The sequence below is a fragment of the Paralichthys olivaceus genome, chromosome 13 (genome assembly GCF_024713975.1).
Source record: "Paralichthys olivaceus isolate ysfri-2021 chromosome 13, ASM2471397v2, whole genome shotgun sequence".
Classification (NCBI taxonomy): Eukaryota; Metazoa; Chordata; class Actinopteri; order Pleuronectiformes; family Paralichthyidae; genus Paralichthys; species Paralichthys olivaceus.
Window position 1 is genome coordinate 24,066,779 of NC_091105.1, and position 17,929 is coordinate 24,084,707.

At 41.6% G+C, this 17,929-nt stretch overlaps 2 protein-coding genes across 5 annotated transcripts in view; one reads left to right on the forward strand and one right to left on the reverse strand.

Moving 5' to 3' along the window:
• Positions 1–5,109, forward strand: part of LOC109632016 (intermembrane lipid transfer protein VPS13B) — a 313,199-nt gene extending 308,090 nt beyond the window's left edge. For all 4 annotated transcript variants that reach the window (XM_069537175.1, XM_069537173.1, XM_069537176.1 and 1 more), the window contains exons 65-68: positions 330–432; positions 2,848–3,016; positions 3,135–3,215; positions 4,139–5,109. In XM_069537175.1, coding sequence (XP_069393276.1) covers positions 330–432; positions 2,848–3,016; positions 3,135–3,215; positions 4,139–4,387 — 602 coding nt within the window. In that variant the 3' untranslated portion in view covers positions 4,388–5,109. The remainder of the gene's footprint in view (positions 1–329; positions 433–2,847; positions 3,017–3,134; positions 3,216–4,138) is intronic.
• A 120-nt stretch (positions 5,110–5,229) lies between these two features.
• On the reverse strand, positions 5,230–17,787 carry LOC109632015 (regulator of G protein signaling 22). Its single transcript, XM_069537179.1, has 24 exons — positions 17,652–17,787; positions 17,533–17,561; positions 17,375–17,437; positions 17,081–17,263; positions 16,889–16,974; positions 16,115–16,299; positions 15,284–16,010; positions 14,963–15,124; positions 14,558–14,744; positions 13,933–14,055; positions 13,665–13,766; positions 12,539–12,733; positions 12,112–12,204; positions 11,630–11,811; positions 11,323–11,485; positions 9,222–9,386; positions 8,112–8,180; positions 7,420–7,578; positions 6,978–7,157; positions 6,701–6,883; positions 6,479–6,628; positions 6,126–6,225; positions 5,464–5,565; positions 5,230–5,385 (listed from the first exon to the last, which is right to left on the reverse strand). Exons 1-24 carry the CDS (start codon positions 17,671–17,673, stop codon positions 5,357–5,359), a joined length of 3,639 nt encoding a protein of 1,212 aa, XP_069393280.1. The 5' UTR covers positions 17,674–17,787; the 3' UTR covers positions 5,230–5,356.
• Positions 17,788–17,929: the final 142 nt, after the last annotated feature.

Sequence of the window (17,929 nt, forward strand, 5' to 3'; positions counted from 1 at the left end):
TGTGGAATTTCAAGTTAGAAGGGTCTGTTTAATAAAATGGTAAATGGTCTATATTGTTAGAGTGCTTTTCTACACACATTCATAAAGTGCATCCATGAGCAGCACTTTTCTGTCATACATAAATCATACACTTCCGGCACAGGAACTTTCGTGTTCAGTATCTTGTCCGTGGACATCGTAGCACGTGGGATGGAGGAGACAGGGATTGAATCGGCGATATTCTGATTAGTGGACGACCCGCTTTATCCACAATACTGTCAAACAGAGAACGTAAGGCACCCTTCAGTTGCACTGATGCTGCCTTGTTGTCTTTGTGTCTCTTCTAACAGGGATCCTTCATGGAGCAGGACTGTGGCAGCTTCCCAAACAACTCTACCTGCCTGTAGAGGAGAAGTCGGCTCAAGCCCCAAACAGCCACCTTAAATATGTCTGGTATGACCCTGGAGCCCCTCATTAATCCTGCAGGCTCCTCCTTAAATTTTGTGCAGCTCTTCCTCTAGAAATGCAACATATGTTTTTGCCTTTACTTGTGTTGGACTCTCTCCAGAATCTGCTGTTCCACCTCTCATCATTTTTGCTGTTGTGTTTAAAATAACCTTGGAGAGTTTATTACCCACTTTCTCCCCACAAAAAAGCCTGGAAAGATATTTGACCTTGATCCCACACATGGTAGCCAGCCTGCCCTACTTTGTTCTCATTGAGCCATGGTAAAAGGTTTTTATAAGCACCCTGCCAAAGCCGCCAGCTAGAAATTGTGCTAGTTATTTAACTATGAGTTTATCCAGAGATCATTCCCTGTGCCATCAGATGGAGGAGGAACACCTCTCTGTTTTAGCTGTAATGGTTTGGAGAGACTCAGTTTACAGAGGTCACATGTTTGGGTACAGTGGAGTAAATCATCTCCAGCCCTGTGTTTCACAGATTCCAAGATTCCAGTGAAACACTCAATGTTATTATGCACATTTTCTGAGGCCAGTGTGTGCAGAAGGTGATCAGGAGCTGCGGTAAATGCATTTGTGGTGTTTTCGAAGGTTTTTTCTGCTGTTTGGTTTCCATAGCTATCAATTAGCTTCTATTAGCAGTCTGCTATTGTCAACCACAATGAGTTACAACTACAATATGTCTTCTGGACATTCAGGGATGGGCAAAGATACGTAAAAAAAATATATTTTAAAATAAAATACCAAATACACTAATTATAAGTGTATCAAAATAATACAACAACCACACCATTTATCAAAATAAACTACTATATTTTTGTATTTTAAACAAACTGAAAAATACAACTTGCATATATTTATCAGCCTATTTGATCTATCCCTTCAGCAGTGACCTCAGTTGATGAAGTAACAGCTAACAAGGCAACACATAGTTCAAAGAGTCTGAGCTACAGTACCTGTTTGGTAATGAAGGACCTACCTTTGCACCAGCAACACTGACAACCATTACAAACAAGTCATTCATAAGAAGACAACTGATGGCACCTTTATCCTGAGAAACTATTTTCTAAGTAATTCATTAATCAATCATTCAATTGTTAAACAGTAGTTAATTCAGAACAATTCTCACAAAGCACACAACAGCCCCCAGTAAGTTACACACTTTGACCTAGAGAGGTTCTGTAGTGGCTTTGCAGCACAACATTGTTTATGACATTAGACACACAACATGTGCATTTACTAAGTTAAACCATCTCTTTGCATTATAAAGTAATGTTATACAACAACTCTGAGACACTTTACAGTTTTCTTCCTGTGCGCAGTCGACAAAAACAGTGTGGATAGGTTAGGTAACAGTAACAGTGCAAGGTGACATTAACTGTGAGGGCTGGTCACGGATACTAGGATACTAAAACAAACACCAAAAACAGGAACTGTTAAGAATTGTAGCAATTTATGCAAAAAAATCGAGCTGGCAACCAACACAACTCTCACCCTGTTCATTCCTCTTTGGGTCTCACTTCGTGATGGATCATTCATTCAAGTCTGGGCAGATTACTGAGTAAACACCAATCAGAGGCTGCATGCATCAATTTTCATTTTTATGACATCATCACATACACGTCTCAGAGAAACTATTTAAAATTATATTTTTTACCTACAAAAATACAAATTACAAAATAGTATTTTGTATTTCAAATATGTATTTTGAATACATGTGTAAAAGATTTTAGCTTTCATTACTTGAGGGGGTTAGTGATACTTTGCACTAATGTTAGAAGAAGATGAAAAAAGAAGATCAAAATACATGAATGCTGAGATAATGCCCCCCTGTGGTTTCATTCATGCTGCACCGCAGTCAAACTGGTTTCCATCAGGCGTCCATCAGTTATTTCTACTACTGCAGGTAGCCCACACACCCGAGGGGTCAGGCAGTCAGAGCAGAGCAACACAGAGCAGAACCAAACTGTCACTACTGTAGCTGCTTCAACATCTGCTCTGTGAAGCACCTGCCCCCCAAATAAACAAAGTGTCAGAGGAACATGAGTGAACACTTCACTTCCCCCTCACATGTGTGTGTAATAGGAACCATGCAGAGAAAATGCAAAAAATGTAAATCACAGGATGTATGCACACACATATGGTAACTTGTATCAGTGGGTTGATGTTAGTTTCATTCTTGTGTTTATATGGAAAGTGTGTGTCAGACGTTAGGAGGTCTGCCCAACTATATGTGCAATTATATGTACGCACATAATCCATTCACAGTGGGTGGGGTAATATGGATGTGATTATTCCCCACAGTGTACGGGTGATCAAGCATTAGATTACACCGGCCTAATTTTTAACATTTTATCATCATGTGAATTTTCCAGTCAGTTTTCAATGTACATCACTGTGACCACAGGAAGATGCTTCAGTCTCTTGGGCGGCCAGAGCTCCACATGGCCCTGGAGGTGACCATCGTGAGTGGGTCAGGTCAGGAGCACGCCGGCTGTCTGCTGCTCACCTCTGAGGTGCTGTTTGTGGTCAGTCTCAGTGAGGACACACAGCAGCAGGCTTTCCCCATCACAGAGGTAACTGACAGTCATCAGCACATCACAGATCTCCTGTCCACACTCAACAACAGTTCCTGTGACGCTCCACTGAGCGTTTGTTTGGCAGTGTGAGTGTGAAATGTCCTGTCGTCTGCAGGTGGAGTGTCAGCAGGAGCCAGGACAGGAAGGCCAGCTCACCCTCACTTTACAACAGCAGACCGTCACCAGTGACACAGAGGTGAGACAGAGAGTAACAATAATATAGATAATAAATAAATAAATCACAGAGCTAACATACAAAGCTTCTAAAGATGATTGTCAGAATATTATATGTAGGTATGCTTTGATTTAGTGGATATAATGGTTGGAATTTTTTGATTGATTTTTACATCCACCAAAGAGGTTATGTTTTCATCTGCGTTTAATTGTTGGCAGAATTATACAAAAGCTACTTTCCATGTGATTTTGTGAAGAGGTGGGCATGTCTATGGAGGAAGCCATCACATTTTGGTGTGCATCCAGGACGTTTTTTCACTTGCTTTGGCATTGTGAGGTAGTTTTCTACATTTTCATAGATTTCTGAGGAAACAATTCATGGATCTTGATGAAAAAAAATCAGGCATATTAAGGGGACCCATATTTTAGAGTTTGTACAATTTGGTGCAGATCCAAATAAAAAACTGGCTCTGGTGAATTTAAAGGTGGTGTCATAAGGGAACTGTTGGGCATTGACTCTACTGAGTTAAGTTAGTTTGCTTTATTTGATGTTTTAGTATTTATTCTCCATCTGTGCTATAGTGCTTACTTATACAGTAATGAGTCTGTAGACCTATATATTTTTGAGTCCTGTCAGTGTAAAGGGTCAGAACAATCCTTCAGACACAGGTAGATTTGACATGATGCTGTACATTATGAGCAGATGAATCATTAAGGGGCAGTAACTGTCTGTCACTGATGAAAATCTTTTTACATGTTGGTGGAACAGCTGTTTTCACCAGTTTCTCTGTCAGGTTAAGACTGCTCTTGTGTTTGTTGCATAAAAATATGTTGTCAAGGCAACCACTCTACCACGTGTCCTCGATGGCATATAATAGGAGACCATATGAGAATGAACTGTATTAGTCCCAGGGTAACAGTGATCATGTTTGTGTCCTCCCCAAGGGGGACGGTGTTCGTGAGCGTCTGTCGGAGCAGCAGTATCAGCGGCTGGTGGATTACGTGACGAGAGCCTCCCAGTTTATCTCCCCCTCCGCTGCCTCTCTGCAGCTGCAGCCCTCAGTGACACTGGCTGAGCCACCGCCCACTGTCACCAAGTCTTACCGCTACCTGGTGGATCCAGCCTTCACCAAGGTGTTCGTCAGCAAGTTCCACATGGTAAAGAATAAAGCTTTGCGCATTGGATTCCACTGATACACCCATCAGTGGCTTTCTGAAACTGATACATATGAGATCGGACGTTTGTTCCAACTGAAATTGAGCCTTAAATACATTTGGAATACACACTAGTTTGGCTCCGAAAAGATAACTTATGCAAACATAGCTGTTGAGTTAAAATCATTTTTTGTATCTAACTGTGAAACTCCACCTGATTACCCACACCTTTAAAAGATACAACAAACATTACACAGCTACAGAGAGTCTGACAATTTCGAATCTGTTTTAATCAAAGTCACATAAGTTAAGACATTTTTTTTTTTTGCTCAGACATTTTGACTGTAGCCAACACTAAAACATGTATGTGTCAAATCAAACCAAGGACTTGTTCAGTCGATGTGAAACCTCTTCGGTGTTGCAGATAGAAACATCATTCTGTTTCATTTCTTTCCAAACTATCTGTTTCACTGTGTCTCACTCCACAGAATAAGGTCTTGGTGTTTACTGTCTCATGCCACTGTTCAGTACAATATTATTATGTTGATGGACACTAAAGAAACCAGCTGTCAACCAAAATGTTTTTTATAGATGTGACATAATTGTTTGACTTCAACATTTTTCTTTGTAACCTTACATTGATGCCAACATGATATTGTGCACTATTGAGTGTAAATTAAGTCTATTGTGTTCAGTGTATATAAATGTATATTAATATAGAAATGTTTTATTAAAAATATTAAACATAATATAAAGTGTGATTATATTATTGTCTGAACCTAAATATTTGTGCATTTAATTGCATTTGTCTTCACCTCAGTAAAACCAGTAGTTTTCCATCAGACATAATGAATTTTCAAACCGCAGCATTGAAACAGGTAAGAGCAGGTGTTTGTTACACTAGCTTTGAAACATTCTTACATCATGTATAAACCCAACCTCAAGCTTCTTCCTCGATACCAGTAGGAGCTCAATTTTCAGTCTGTGTCGGAGTCCAGTCTTACACTTTCATTTCATGTTGCAGCTGCTCACACCTCCTGCAGTAAACATGAGAGGGACCTTTGCTTAGAGGCAAACTGTTGCGTGAAGCCATTGAAGAAGCACGATTCACTTACTGTTATATCTATTACACTTTGTACTCTCTGCTCTGGAGGAGCGGTGTGACTGTCTGTGGCTGAGCTGACTGTCTGCAGACCTGACGCTGCAGCTGGAGGAGTCTGCAGGGGAGAGAGGAAGACACAAATCACTGGGTGTTAAGCAGCTGCTCATTCAGTCCCTGAAGAGATAGACAAGTTTGTATTCATGCATCAGAGAATTTTTACCTTAAAAGACCTGTACGAAGTGATGATCTCCATCTGTGTGTATAGAGTTTCTCCTCTGTACCTCCCCATTAAAACACGATTTGCACTTTGCTTCATTTCCACTCACCCTCATTCATCATGGACTGAAACTATGTCCTGCGTTAGCACCACACTTCATTTAAATGTCCATGCAGTGTGGACTCTTAATGTGTGGACTCAATACTCATGCACAGAGCATTGAAATTTAATGACAGGCTGAAGTGACTGTTTTGGCCAGAGGGCTGTGTAATGAGACAGTCCTGATGTGTGGAGGGGGTTGGTTTAACAAAGCTTTGACTTCAATCGTCCATTTATATCAGAGCCTTGGAACTAAAGCTTGAATCTTAGCATGGGATCAGCAAAGTATCACTTCAGTGTAATGGTTTACAGAGTTCACCCTGACTACTTACTTTCCCAGTGTGCATGCGTGTGTTTACCTGAGGCTGTGGCAAAAGAGGCTGCCAGCTGACTCTTCCTCCTCAGCAGCACCTCCTCTCTCTTCAGAGCTGCCATGTATTTGGAGTAGGACCATGAAAGCTGAGGAAAAGTATCCAGAAAACGAGTCAAATCAAAACAGTTCAGTTCAGATGGAGGGTTGAGTTTCTGTGGTTAGATCTGACACACCCTTGTTTCTGCTTCATGCTGTAAATTGGTTTATCTTCATGACTGCACTATTTTATATTATATTGTATTTTTTGAGATGGTTACCTTTGGCTTTTTTCATACAACAAATTTTACACAGACACATCTTCAGCTACATCCTAGAGATGAACATCAGAGCGTGCCCTACCCGCTGAGTGGCCGACAATAGCGCTCTGCTCTGTGTCCTCCACTCTCTTCCACCGCTTCTCCTCTCTGGATTGTCTGTATTATCTGCATCATCTGCGTCACTGTCCATGTCTTGTTCTTGAAAACTGGATTCTTGTGTCTCCCACTCTTCCTGTACAGAAGAGGTCAGTTTGAATGGAGTTTGTTTTTACCGCAAATTTTAAATACCACATTTTTTCTTCACCTGAGCTCTCCTCCTCTCATCCTCCTCTTCACCCTCCTCCACTTTCCTCCTCTGTCTTCGCACTCTGGCTCTGTGTTTGACTCGTTTGTCCTGCAGTAGAGGAAGGAGTTGCTCCTCTTGGACGCTGCTGCAAAGCTCTTGAAATTCGGGCCAAAACTTCAGCAATTCGCTGAACACTGACATCTACATGAACAGAACAGAGAACACCCGTATAAAGCACACATACAGGAAGATGCACAATGCAAACCATACACACACACACACACACACACACAACCTGTGCTTCTCTGAAGATGTAAGGCCCAAGCTCGTGGCGTTTCTCCAGAATGTGCTGGGCCTGTTCAGGAGGGATATCTATCTGTAAGGTGGGGGGCATGGACGAGTTGATGAAACAGTTGATGATGGTGGAGATCTTCTGCTGGATGGTGGCCTCATCACTGTGAGAGTGACAAAGGTCCTTCATACAGGAGGAGAGGGGACAGGAGCAAAAGGTAGAATATGAACTTTTCCTCACTGCTACTTCACGGATGTGTTAATCAGCTGATTTGAGAGTTGTAAAATATGAACCGAATTAAGTTAAAGAAAGCATTTTTTAAATTGTAAATTTAACAATAGGGGAGAAAACAAAGATGAGAGAAATCAAAATGGCATAAGACAAAAACCTCAGATCAGATTTTACAAACTGCAACAAGTACATTGCACCATTTCTTTTTTTTTACCTTATACCTCTGGACCTCGAGCCAAAAGAGCATGTCATTCTCCAAGAAGTCTCCCTTCAGGGAGACAAAGTGCTGGAACTGCATACAAGTGACAGGGTTGAGTAAGATCTGTCGAAACAGGAGAATCTCTTTGGAGGAACTCATCCATAAGCTGCTGGCCTGCAGGGGACCAAACAGAGCTGTTAAAGAATTCAATAAAAAAAGATGACCTACTTGTGTTAACATTATAACAAGAGAGAAAACACTGTAAATAGAGCAGGAGAAATATAGACGATCTGTGACCTATGAGCTACAGTCTTAGCTCACAGTAAACTGAGATAATGACACTGTACTCAGAAAAGCTGTTCTTTGCCAATGATGAGATAATGACTTGAGAGATGAGAGTCATAATCATGTATGAAAACTTCTTCCTGTAATCATCCTGCTTAAAAAGTGAAATGCTCATGTTTAATATCCCAGTTCTACTGTAGAGGCTGCAGAGCCGCGTGGAAAACACTCCTAAGACGTTTAAAAGAAAGTTAGTAATGCTGATGCTTTAATCTTATTTATCCTGGATCCAATTTGGGTTACAGGGCCAAAATTGTATTTTGACAAAGCCAGAGCTTGAAGCCAAGTCATGAACTAAATCCCACATGCTGTCAGGCCAGAAAATGCCTTATTTTTCTCCTTTCAAAATATCCATTTCTTCTTACCTTCCAGGGTTTTCTCCTCGATCCGCGTCGGTGGTGGACGTGCTGTGAGAGCCTGCCTGCTGCTTGGTGCTACCACACACACACACACATACGCACGCACACACACACAGACACACACACACAGATACACACACTCACACACACAGACACACAGACACAGACACACACACACACACACCGACAGGTCAAAAGTCAGAAACTGAGTAAACAGGGACACTGAATACCTCTCAAAGCTCTCTGATCTACACTGCACACTGCTCTTCGGCGTTGTGAGCAGCTGAAGCTCTTGCTGATTTTTTTACCTTTAAACTTCACACAGTCTTCAGTTCTTCTGACCTTCTCTTACTGAGATCTCTCCCATGTCATGTCTGTCTCCCAGCCCCAACCTCCTCTATCCTCGTCTTCACCTCTACAACATCTTTTCCACACTTCCCCTCCTCTCCTCGTCCTCTCCTCCTCCTGTTAGTAATGCTAAACTAAGTCAACCTCTCATTACTTAATGACAGGATCCCTGTGACCAAACATGGCAAACTTGATAACATAATGAGGCAGAGCAGCAGAATCTGCCGTGTTTGAGTTGACATTTGATGAGGCAACCTGAGAGTGAGACTGGACAGTGACAGCATTTAGTGGTTTCTCAAATGGCAGGGCTGCTAACGTGTGTCTAATTTCTTTTCTCTGTTCACTCTCAGCAGCAGGGATCTAATACTAAAATGGGACACTATCGAGGGTTAGAACATATATTGATATATTGATCTTTACTGATGACACACTGCTAAATGTGTAAGATTTGTACATGGTCATGTTTAACGGTGTAACAGACTCATAATCAGTTTGCATGCTAACATTTGCTAATTCAAAAATTATTGAATTAAATTAGTTAATTTCTGACAAAGAAAAGGTCAAAGTGATGTCAAAGAAATTCATTCAATCGATGTTGAGAAAACATTTACCTCTATACTATATGTATGTGTTTGGATGAAAATAATGTTTGAGATTAAATTACTTAAACTAACTAAAGTACTTTGAATAACACTAACAATTTGTACATTTACTAATGTCACCATGTGGATAATAGTCATTGTTATCCAGGGCAGGAAGTTGTTCTACCTGCGGTTTGTGTTTCTGTCGCTCTGTAAACTCTGCTGTGCACAAAAACTGGGGCAGCCATGTTTTCTCTATGTGATTCCTGATGATGTCCTGGATCTCCACAACAACCAGGTTTGAGAGACACTCCAGCTTCAGACGCTCCAGTCCACCAGCCAAGTACAATATCTACACACACACAACCACACACACAACCACACACACACACACACACACACACACACAGAAAGAGTGAGAAAGAGAACCACTAGAATTACAGTCAAAGCCTCAGCAGGTGCAGATGTTGCATGTGTGTTTGATATGAATGCTAAAGATTTCTATAAAACCACATTAGGATCACATGAGGTGGTTGACAAACTCTGACAAGTGGGAACCGCTGATGAAAACTGCTCTCCTTCCTTATTCCTGCTGTGCTCTTCATCATTCCCACAATGGCTGCATTCTCTTCATCTCCCCTGTCTGCTTTCTGTCTTCATACATCGATCTGGCCGTGTCTCCCTTTTTATATTTCCTTTATATTTCTCTCATCTCATTTTGCACGCACACAGGCATACCCGCACTCACTCAAAAGAGGCTCCAGAAATGAGAACCAGTCGTGGCCCTGGAGCAGGAGTCAGCAGATGAAAGGGGGCCAATCTGTGACTGGATGACTGAGTGATTGAAAGAGTAAAGGGCCAAAGCAGTAAAGCTGTCAGTCTCTACATTGCTCATGCAGACGAGAACCAACACTGAGATGCAAGAGCAGCAGCCAGACCCCGTCCCACAGAGTTCGAAGCACTGCAATTGGCATCTTCATTCAAATAAGCAGCTATAATGATTATGACAGTATGAGGTGGTTTATGAGATGAGGATGACAAATGATAAAGGTACTGCAGCAGAGTTCAATCCATGTCAACAAGTACAATGAATGTTTCTCTACGAGAAGTAAAGAGGCATCATCATCAGGAGGGAGAGCAGGTCGTCCTCCAGTCAGTTCAACTCCAAGGACCTCCAGTCTGCATGTCAACGTGTCATTGGGCAAGGCACTTTTCCCCATATTGCCCTTGATGTTGTACAATTTCCATATGACAGAGAAATCATAGAGTAGCTCAGCTAACTTGAAAACAGTACAAGGGAACAACTGAACACACTTGTTGTGATTGAAAGTGAGAAAAGTAAGTGAGTCCAGCATCAGCCAAGTGCAAACAACCAAGAGGTACACTCACACTTGCAGAAGAAACGATGGGGTCTGACAGCATGCATGGACGGGAACAACTTTGAGGGTAATAGCGCCCAATAGCATGAGTGAGCATGTGGCAAATAGCAGTGCACAGTACACACCAACGGAGCAAAACACCAAGTTAGAGATTTCGTATGTTATTATGAGAGTTGAAATAATTGTTTATGGTTCATTATGAAACTGTAGCGGGACAAATTGGAATATGGCAGGCCGCCGCACTCTAGATCATTTATGGAAAATGCTGGCCTGCAACTCTCTGGTGCAACATCATTGCTTTATATAAATATTGAATGAAGTTGAATAACTTCCAGTTTAAAATCAATTGAGTGAACGCCTTAGAAAAAATGTGTCCTGTAACACACGACATGACTCACATTGCTGTGATGTGGCAACAAATACAGCTAAGTTGCTACCTTTAATGTCCTGAAAAAGAAAATTAGGTTTCACTGCCACATGTCTTATCTATTCATCCAAACTTATCACACCATGCCCTCCTGCAGTAACCCTAGACTACAGAAACCCAATCTCAGACTATATATGTCAGTAGAGATTTAATCTTATTGTCATTGTTACTGGAGCAGAACGTCCTCTTCTTCCCTGGATCCAAATCACACCCCAGTCCTTTCTCTAGTTTTAATATGTCTTTAATATTTCTTCTTATCCCTGTTCCCCAATGACAGCGTGCTGTCAGGACTGTCATCGAGGACTGTCACATGTGGATGCTGAGCCTCAGCTGGAGCTCACATCAAATGTTGGGATTGTCATGTCCTGGGTACCAAGTGTCTCTCAGCTCTCTACATTGCTTTCCCAGGATGTTAACAATAATTCAAACCCTACACTAATAATACTGAACATATTGGGTTTCAAGTTATGGAGGTGACGTACGTCATTCTGTTGCTCTGTGGAGGCAGGGCTGTCAGGGCCAAAGAAATACTTCCTGTTGAGGTATTTGGTTGCAATGTGAGAGGACCTCTCTTGTTTGACAGCCTTGTCTTTCTGGGGAGTCCTCCTGTACTGCTCCAAATCCAGCCAACATGTCAGATGAATACTGTGCAGACACACATTTAGAACACAGTGTTACTCTTCACATAGCCTTCAGTGCAATGTACTGAAAACATCAAGCACATTTTAAATGTATTTAAAGAGATATTGTAAATCTGAATCATAGAAATACATGTGTCCCTCAGCTGACCTGGCATCCTGATTCTGAAGGAAAGACATGAAGTGTCCAATCTCATGGCGGTGACGGAGTAAGGAACCCAGACGGTAACCTCGGTAATTTGGAGACACTCTGGACCAAGAGTCGAATTCCTTTGAGAAGGAAGTAGAGGAAACAGTAGGAGAGAGAGAGGGCATGGACCTGGACTGCTGCACCTGTAGGAGCACAGCAGGAGGAGGCAGAGAGCAAGTGACGGGGAGAAAATCAGGTGTCGTTCAAAACTTTAACCACATCATCAAATCACATCATGCCTTTTACTGCCTTCTAGACATTCTAATGTCACATGGGTCATTTCTTCTATAGAACAGCTGTATGACACAAATGTAAACGGTCCACTCATGTCAAGTAAAAGAAAGTCCTGAAGATTCTCTTCATTGTTACAAAGCAACACAGCAAAGAAGCCTTTTTACATTAATGTTCATATGAGCTGTCCATGAGTGTGTGGCTGTCTCAACCTCTTTCAGTCGACGCTCTGACTCCTCATACACACTCTGGAGTTCCCTGTACTCCTCACTGTCCACCCTGTGTACCTCCTCCTGCACATGCACCTGCACACACAGACATAGAGCTGCAATCAATAGCTGATTAATGAACATGTACTTCTGAAGGACTGACTCAACTATTTTAATCATCAATTGATGAGTCACTTGTTAAGCAGAAACAGGTTTTCAAATATGGGAATGTGTTTCCTCTCTTGGTTTTCCATCATAATAAATAAGATCATTTGTGGAGTTGGACAAAAAAGAACATAAAAAGACATATATATGCACATACCCTCCATCCATAGAGCAAGAGATGTTACTAAATGTTTTACTGAATGCTCATCAAAAACACCATACACTACGTACAGAGTGAATGAAACTGTGGCTGTACCATAGCTACCTTCTTGAAGGACTCTTTGTCCCTGCTGAGCAGCAGTGTCCATGGCTGCAGCAGGATGTTGAGTGTATACCCCTCCACCTCGTCAAACAGCTCCTCAAAAGCCGGCATCAGTCTGTCATACACCTTCCCTCTGATCTCCTCATCCACGCCAACGCTCCTCGTGGCAGAGGTGGACAGATATGTGGAGTATAGGAGCTGAGGAGAGGAGAAGAGAGGAGAGGACCAGCACTTTCATCATCATTGTTTAGTGCTCATAAACTCAATATTCACTCACCACTGCTGCCATCACACCACATGAATGTCTTTTAACCCTGTTGGCTGCAAAACCATGGAAAGTTCATCCAAACACCGTTCCTCTGGTGGACTAAAGGTTAACTGAAGGAAAATAGATTTGACTGGGAGGTACTCTGGACCATACCACACTGGTCCAGCTGTAGCCAGACAGAGTGGTTCTGGATGACTGGACTGGCGCAGACCTGGGGGGATCTGACTCACTTGTTTTTATGGGGGTTTAAATCTCTCCACCTACTGAGGGGTAAAGAGTGTAGAAATCAGCAAGGAGAGATGGAGGCCAACAGAGCATATGTGCGTGCGAAAGTGCATGTGTCTGTTTCAGACATGTAGAACATTTGTTTTCCCCAACTGGAATTTATTATGATTGATGATTTTGCCTGGCGTCTGTTTAAAAGCAGGCCTCTTTATCGCTCTGGATATTGAACTTTATATTGGTTGTAAGTTTTAAATTGGCTATATCTACTTTTTTTCCTCCACAAAAATACGAGTTACATGAATATACATCTTTTTTATTATTTGAAATTAGTTTGATGTTGTGCAGTTGGCCTTGGTGAGACTTCAAGAAACAAAAGAAAAGAGTCATGAAATCATAAACAATACACTATTACTATATCACTTACCCAATCTGTAAATAAGAGAAAAGACTAGACTAGGAATTATTGCTTTGTAGATAAAGATGCTTCCCACTTTATATTTTAATTGCTTATACTTCAATTTATAAGACTGGTGACATAGTTAGAGCTAATATGTGCGTGCGTTTGTGTGTTTGTGTGTGTGTGTGTGTGTGTGTGTTTGTGTGTGTGTGTGTGTGTGTGTGTGTGTGTGTGCTGACCTGTGCCTCTCTCTGTACTCTGTAGGGATCCAGACCATCCTGGTAAAACAGTTCATGGTAGTGCTGTAGGTCGGTCCAGAAGTAAACTGCATTCTCCCACTGCTGAGATGAGACAAAGAAATCACAGTGTCTGTCCCTTCCAATGTTAACTGTTACTAATTTAAACTATCTACGATCTTGGATGTAGAACAGTCATAGCTGAATAGGATGGACCAAACACAATTCATATGTTATTTCCTGCATTAAAATCGAGGAGCTGTTGTTGTACCTGGTTTCCAGTTTGAACACAGAAGTGTGTGAAGAACAAGCCGGCGCGTGAGTCGACACAGAGAGCCTGTAACATGGTCTCCATTCTTCTGCTTCCTAGTATCTGACTTCTGCTACAATACGACTGAGGACATATGAACAGACAAGTATTTGGACAGTTCTTATCTTTCAGGCTTTGACGTTTAAATTGAAAAGTTTTACATCATTACATATTATTTTTATTATCGTGTTGAAGATACAGCCCTTTAATCAGTGCCCACAAAGTGGTCAGAAGTATGTGGACATGTTAGTTCATGTACAATATAATCTCAAATTAGGCTCAGAGTGCGTAGGAGATGAAAGTTTCCTTTTAGATTGAGGTGGAGTCTGTTAATATAAGAAGTGTTGTGATATCATTTATAAGAAAAAAAAAATTTAAACTATGATCACAAATTGATTGATAATTTGCATTGTTAAATAAGCAGACAATCATTTTTCAGCAATTCATCAGTGACTTGGTAGTTTTTGTTTGATAAATTACTCTAGTAGTATGCCATGATGAACTATGATGAACTTGACAAAATGTTTCCTAAATTTAACCTTTCACTCATCCAGTCCTATTGAATCTATCTTCCAACTGTTCCTACCTGTGAATAGAGAGTGATGGGGCGTTGGGACAAGGAGGTGTCAGGGACGAGGGGAGGCAGGGTCAACAAGTCACGGTGAGGCTGTCTGCCTGACAGAGGCCTGCTCCACCACTCTGTCCACAGCCGCGTATTCAAACTGTCATCATGGTCCTCCTGAGCAAACTGAGACTTCCAGAACCGTGGAGCCCTGTGGGGAAGAAGAAGAAATGATGATGGTCTACATAAAGCACAGAATGTTGGTGAAAGGAGTTGACAATATGTGTTTTATCCAGCTGATGCAGGAGATAACACACAGGGCATTTTAGGTAAAGGTCTCCTCATATACATATATGGACAGACAGACAGGCAGATACACACAAACAGACTTGTGTATGGAAGCTAAACACAGTGAAGCGTGACAGTCACCAGTAGTAGAGCAGAGCCTCAATGAGGCAGGGCTGAACCGAACACAGTTTCTCTTCTGTCCAGCAGGTGGAGGTGGTCAGTCCCAGTGTGGAGAGCAGCTCTGTGTTCAGACTGCTGTGACTGCTGCTCAGCAGGTACCGGCCCCTCATCAGGACCAAGTGTCTGGATAAACACATTGGATCACATTTGATATTTGTATTTTCATTGTATTTTAAAAAACATTGGATTTATTTTGTAGTTGCGTTAGGTATCTATAGTGTCATGATCTTTGCATCATCATCGGTCTTCTATACAGTGAAAAAAGAGAAGGTTGATGTTCACCTGTTCTTTCGCTCTCCGTGTTTTTCAGATTTCAGTTTTTCTATGTCCATCCAGAGATTAATCAGTTTTTCTCCAGGCGTTCCTCGCAAAAACTCCCTGAACTCATCCAAGCCAGGTCTGTTGTCCAGACAACAGGTAACATGGCAATCACTGACATTTCCTCTGTTTTTGTCCCAACTCCCCACCTCTCTATTCCTCTTATCACATTCTGTCTTTTCCTCCACTGGATTCCCCGTCTTCTCTTTAACTTTCACTTGTATCCCCTCCAGTTGCTTTCTGCCTCCATTAGCTGAAATTTGGCAAACATATTCACACAATTTCTCCTCCTTGCTGGTGCCATTTGTCTGCTCTGCTGACGTGTTGAAACAGTCAGAAATGTTTCCCTGGCTCTCATCAGTCATTACGTTCAGGGCATTGTTAAGCACTTGTTTAACTACTTTGGCAGCCAGGCCCTCCAGCTGTGACTCAAAACTCTGGCCCCTGGATTCTTTGAGATATTGCATCTCTGGGCAGAGGTGCAGCTCTATTTGTGTGCTCTGGGGTTCCTCGGTTTTATTACATTTAAGGTTAGAGGAGGAGGAACATGATGAGAACAAGGAGGAAAAGGTACGTGAGTTCTCTGGCTCAGAACAGCTGGACGAACATCTGGATGATTCTTTGCATTTTGTATTGATACGTTCCTTCTGGTCAGAGGGTGGATACGTCAGGTTGTACTTTGTCAATGACACTGAAAGGGAAGGAAAAAGACAACATAGGAGTCTTGAGCTTCATGACTCTGCACACAAATACAAGACACAGATATGTACAGATAGGAAGTAAAAAGGTAAGTACCTTGTTTTGATGAAATGTTCTCTAGAGAATGTGAACATGTAAGAACCTTTGGTGCCTTGTTACTTTCTTTGTCAAACCAGGAGGAACAGCACAGTTGTGGGGCTGACAGAATGCTTCGACCTGAGCTGCTCCTCTGTCTCTGGATACAGATGTTTGGGTCCCACTGACACAACATTTTGGCCAGTCTGAAAAAAAACAACTGAATAGAACTGATCCAGCACTGTTCAAAGAACACACTGAGCAGACAAATGTGACTATGTTATTTCTCTTTCACTGCTTCTGTGTGAAGGATGCAGGTCAGCATGGGGCGGTCAGGCATCTGATATGAACAGGGATGTGGCCCTAAGGCCTCTCAAAAGATGCATGAAGGATTAGATGGACAACAATCTCAAACACAATCACAAGGATTCTTTGAAGCTAGGCAATGAGACTGCATTGTACTGCTAGAGGTTAATGCTCTGTAAACGTTACATGTGATAATGATAATCATGATATTATATAAATATGACATATCAAAGCTGACTGGAGCCAGTCATATTTGAATAGAAATGCTACAACAAATAAGCATCAAGGTTGTTGCAGAGCTGAAGTGACAGTTAAGTTAGCAAAATAAGAAATATATCCATTAGAATTCAGACACAGTCAGAAACTGACATATCTCAACATCAAGCTTAATAAGAATATAGAACAAGTAATCTACAATACAGCAGGTGCAACTGCATTTGTTCTCTAGTGTGGTGGGTCCCTACACAAACTGATAAGCATGTGTAGTACCTGTATTCAATGTAGCAATCACTCTGAAGGAAAAGTGGCAATCTTTGCTCCATGATCCACTGGATTCCTTGTGTTCTGTCCAGACACTGCCACGGTCAGGGAGACACAGTCAACCCTCAAAAGCTACAGCACATACTTCTGCTCTTCTTCAAATCAGTGGATTTGTACTTAAATGAATTTCTGTCTGCTTACAGAGACAGTGAAGTGGTTGTCCAGAGGAGGAGTTCTGGTCAGCACTGAGGGGTCACCGGTCAGGAGTTGGGATTTGCTGTGGTGTAGAACTGATCTGATTCTTCTGGATATAACCTCAGCTTCTCCACTCACCAGCTCAAACAGCCGCGTCTCCTGGTTGTACAGCACAGCCTCAGGGAAAGACTGAGACAAGATGTTGAGTATAGGTTTAAGAAGGGTTTAAGTGTTATTGAAACTATCCTACTGTATATCACTACAATATATCTTAAATTATACATTATATCTATACTTTACCGGCAGACTTAGGAAATCATTGAAGAAGCGAGCTAATACATCATCAGTGGCCAGTGTGTGTTCCTGTACGGATATAACGATTAACTCAAAGTATGGCTATGTTAATAATGTAAACAGATTGAGTCATGACGTTCTGAACCATTAATACTTGTACTCACAAAATTGTCAGCCGTAAGATTTGGTAACTCTTTAAAGACAAAGAAAACGTTTACAGTAAGTTAGACCAACATCTGTTCAAATATATGAGTAACTTTAACTTTGTTAATTTCGCTCTTACCTGCTGAAACTCGTCCACACATGTTTACCTCTTAAATACAGCTGCCTGAAAAGTAGTTTGAAACCGAGGGTGTAGAAAGTCAAGTCAGGAAGCTACACTCAGCCTCACTGAGCCAGACACCAACCTCTCAGTGTAATTACAGACACACTGCAGGTTGCTATGGAAGTGGATTCATTTCAAAACACAGGGGGCAGTAAAAGTTTAACTAAAGGAAACCAGGCAAAAATACGTTTGTTGTTACTTTGTTTTCAGACCTAAACCTTAGTTTATTATAATTT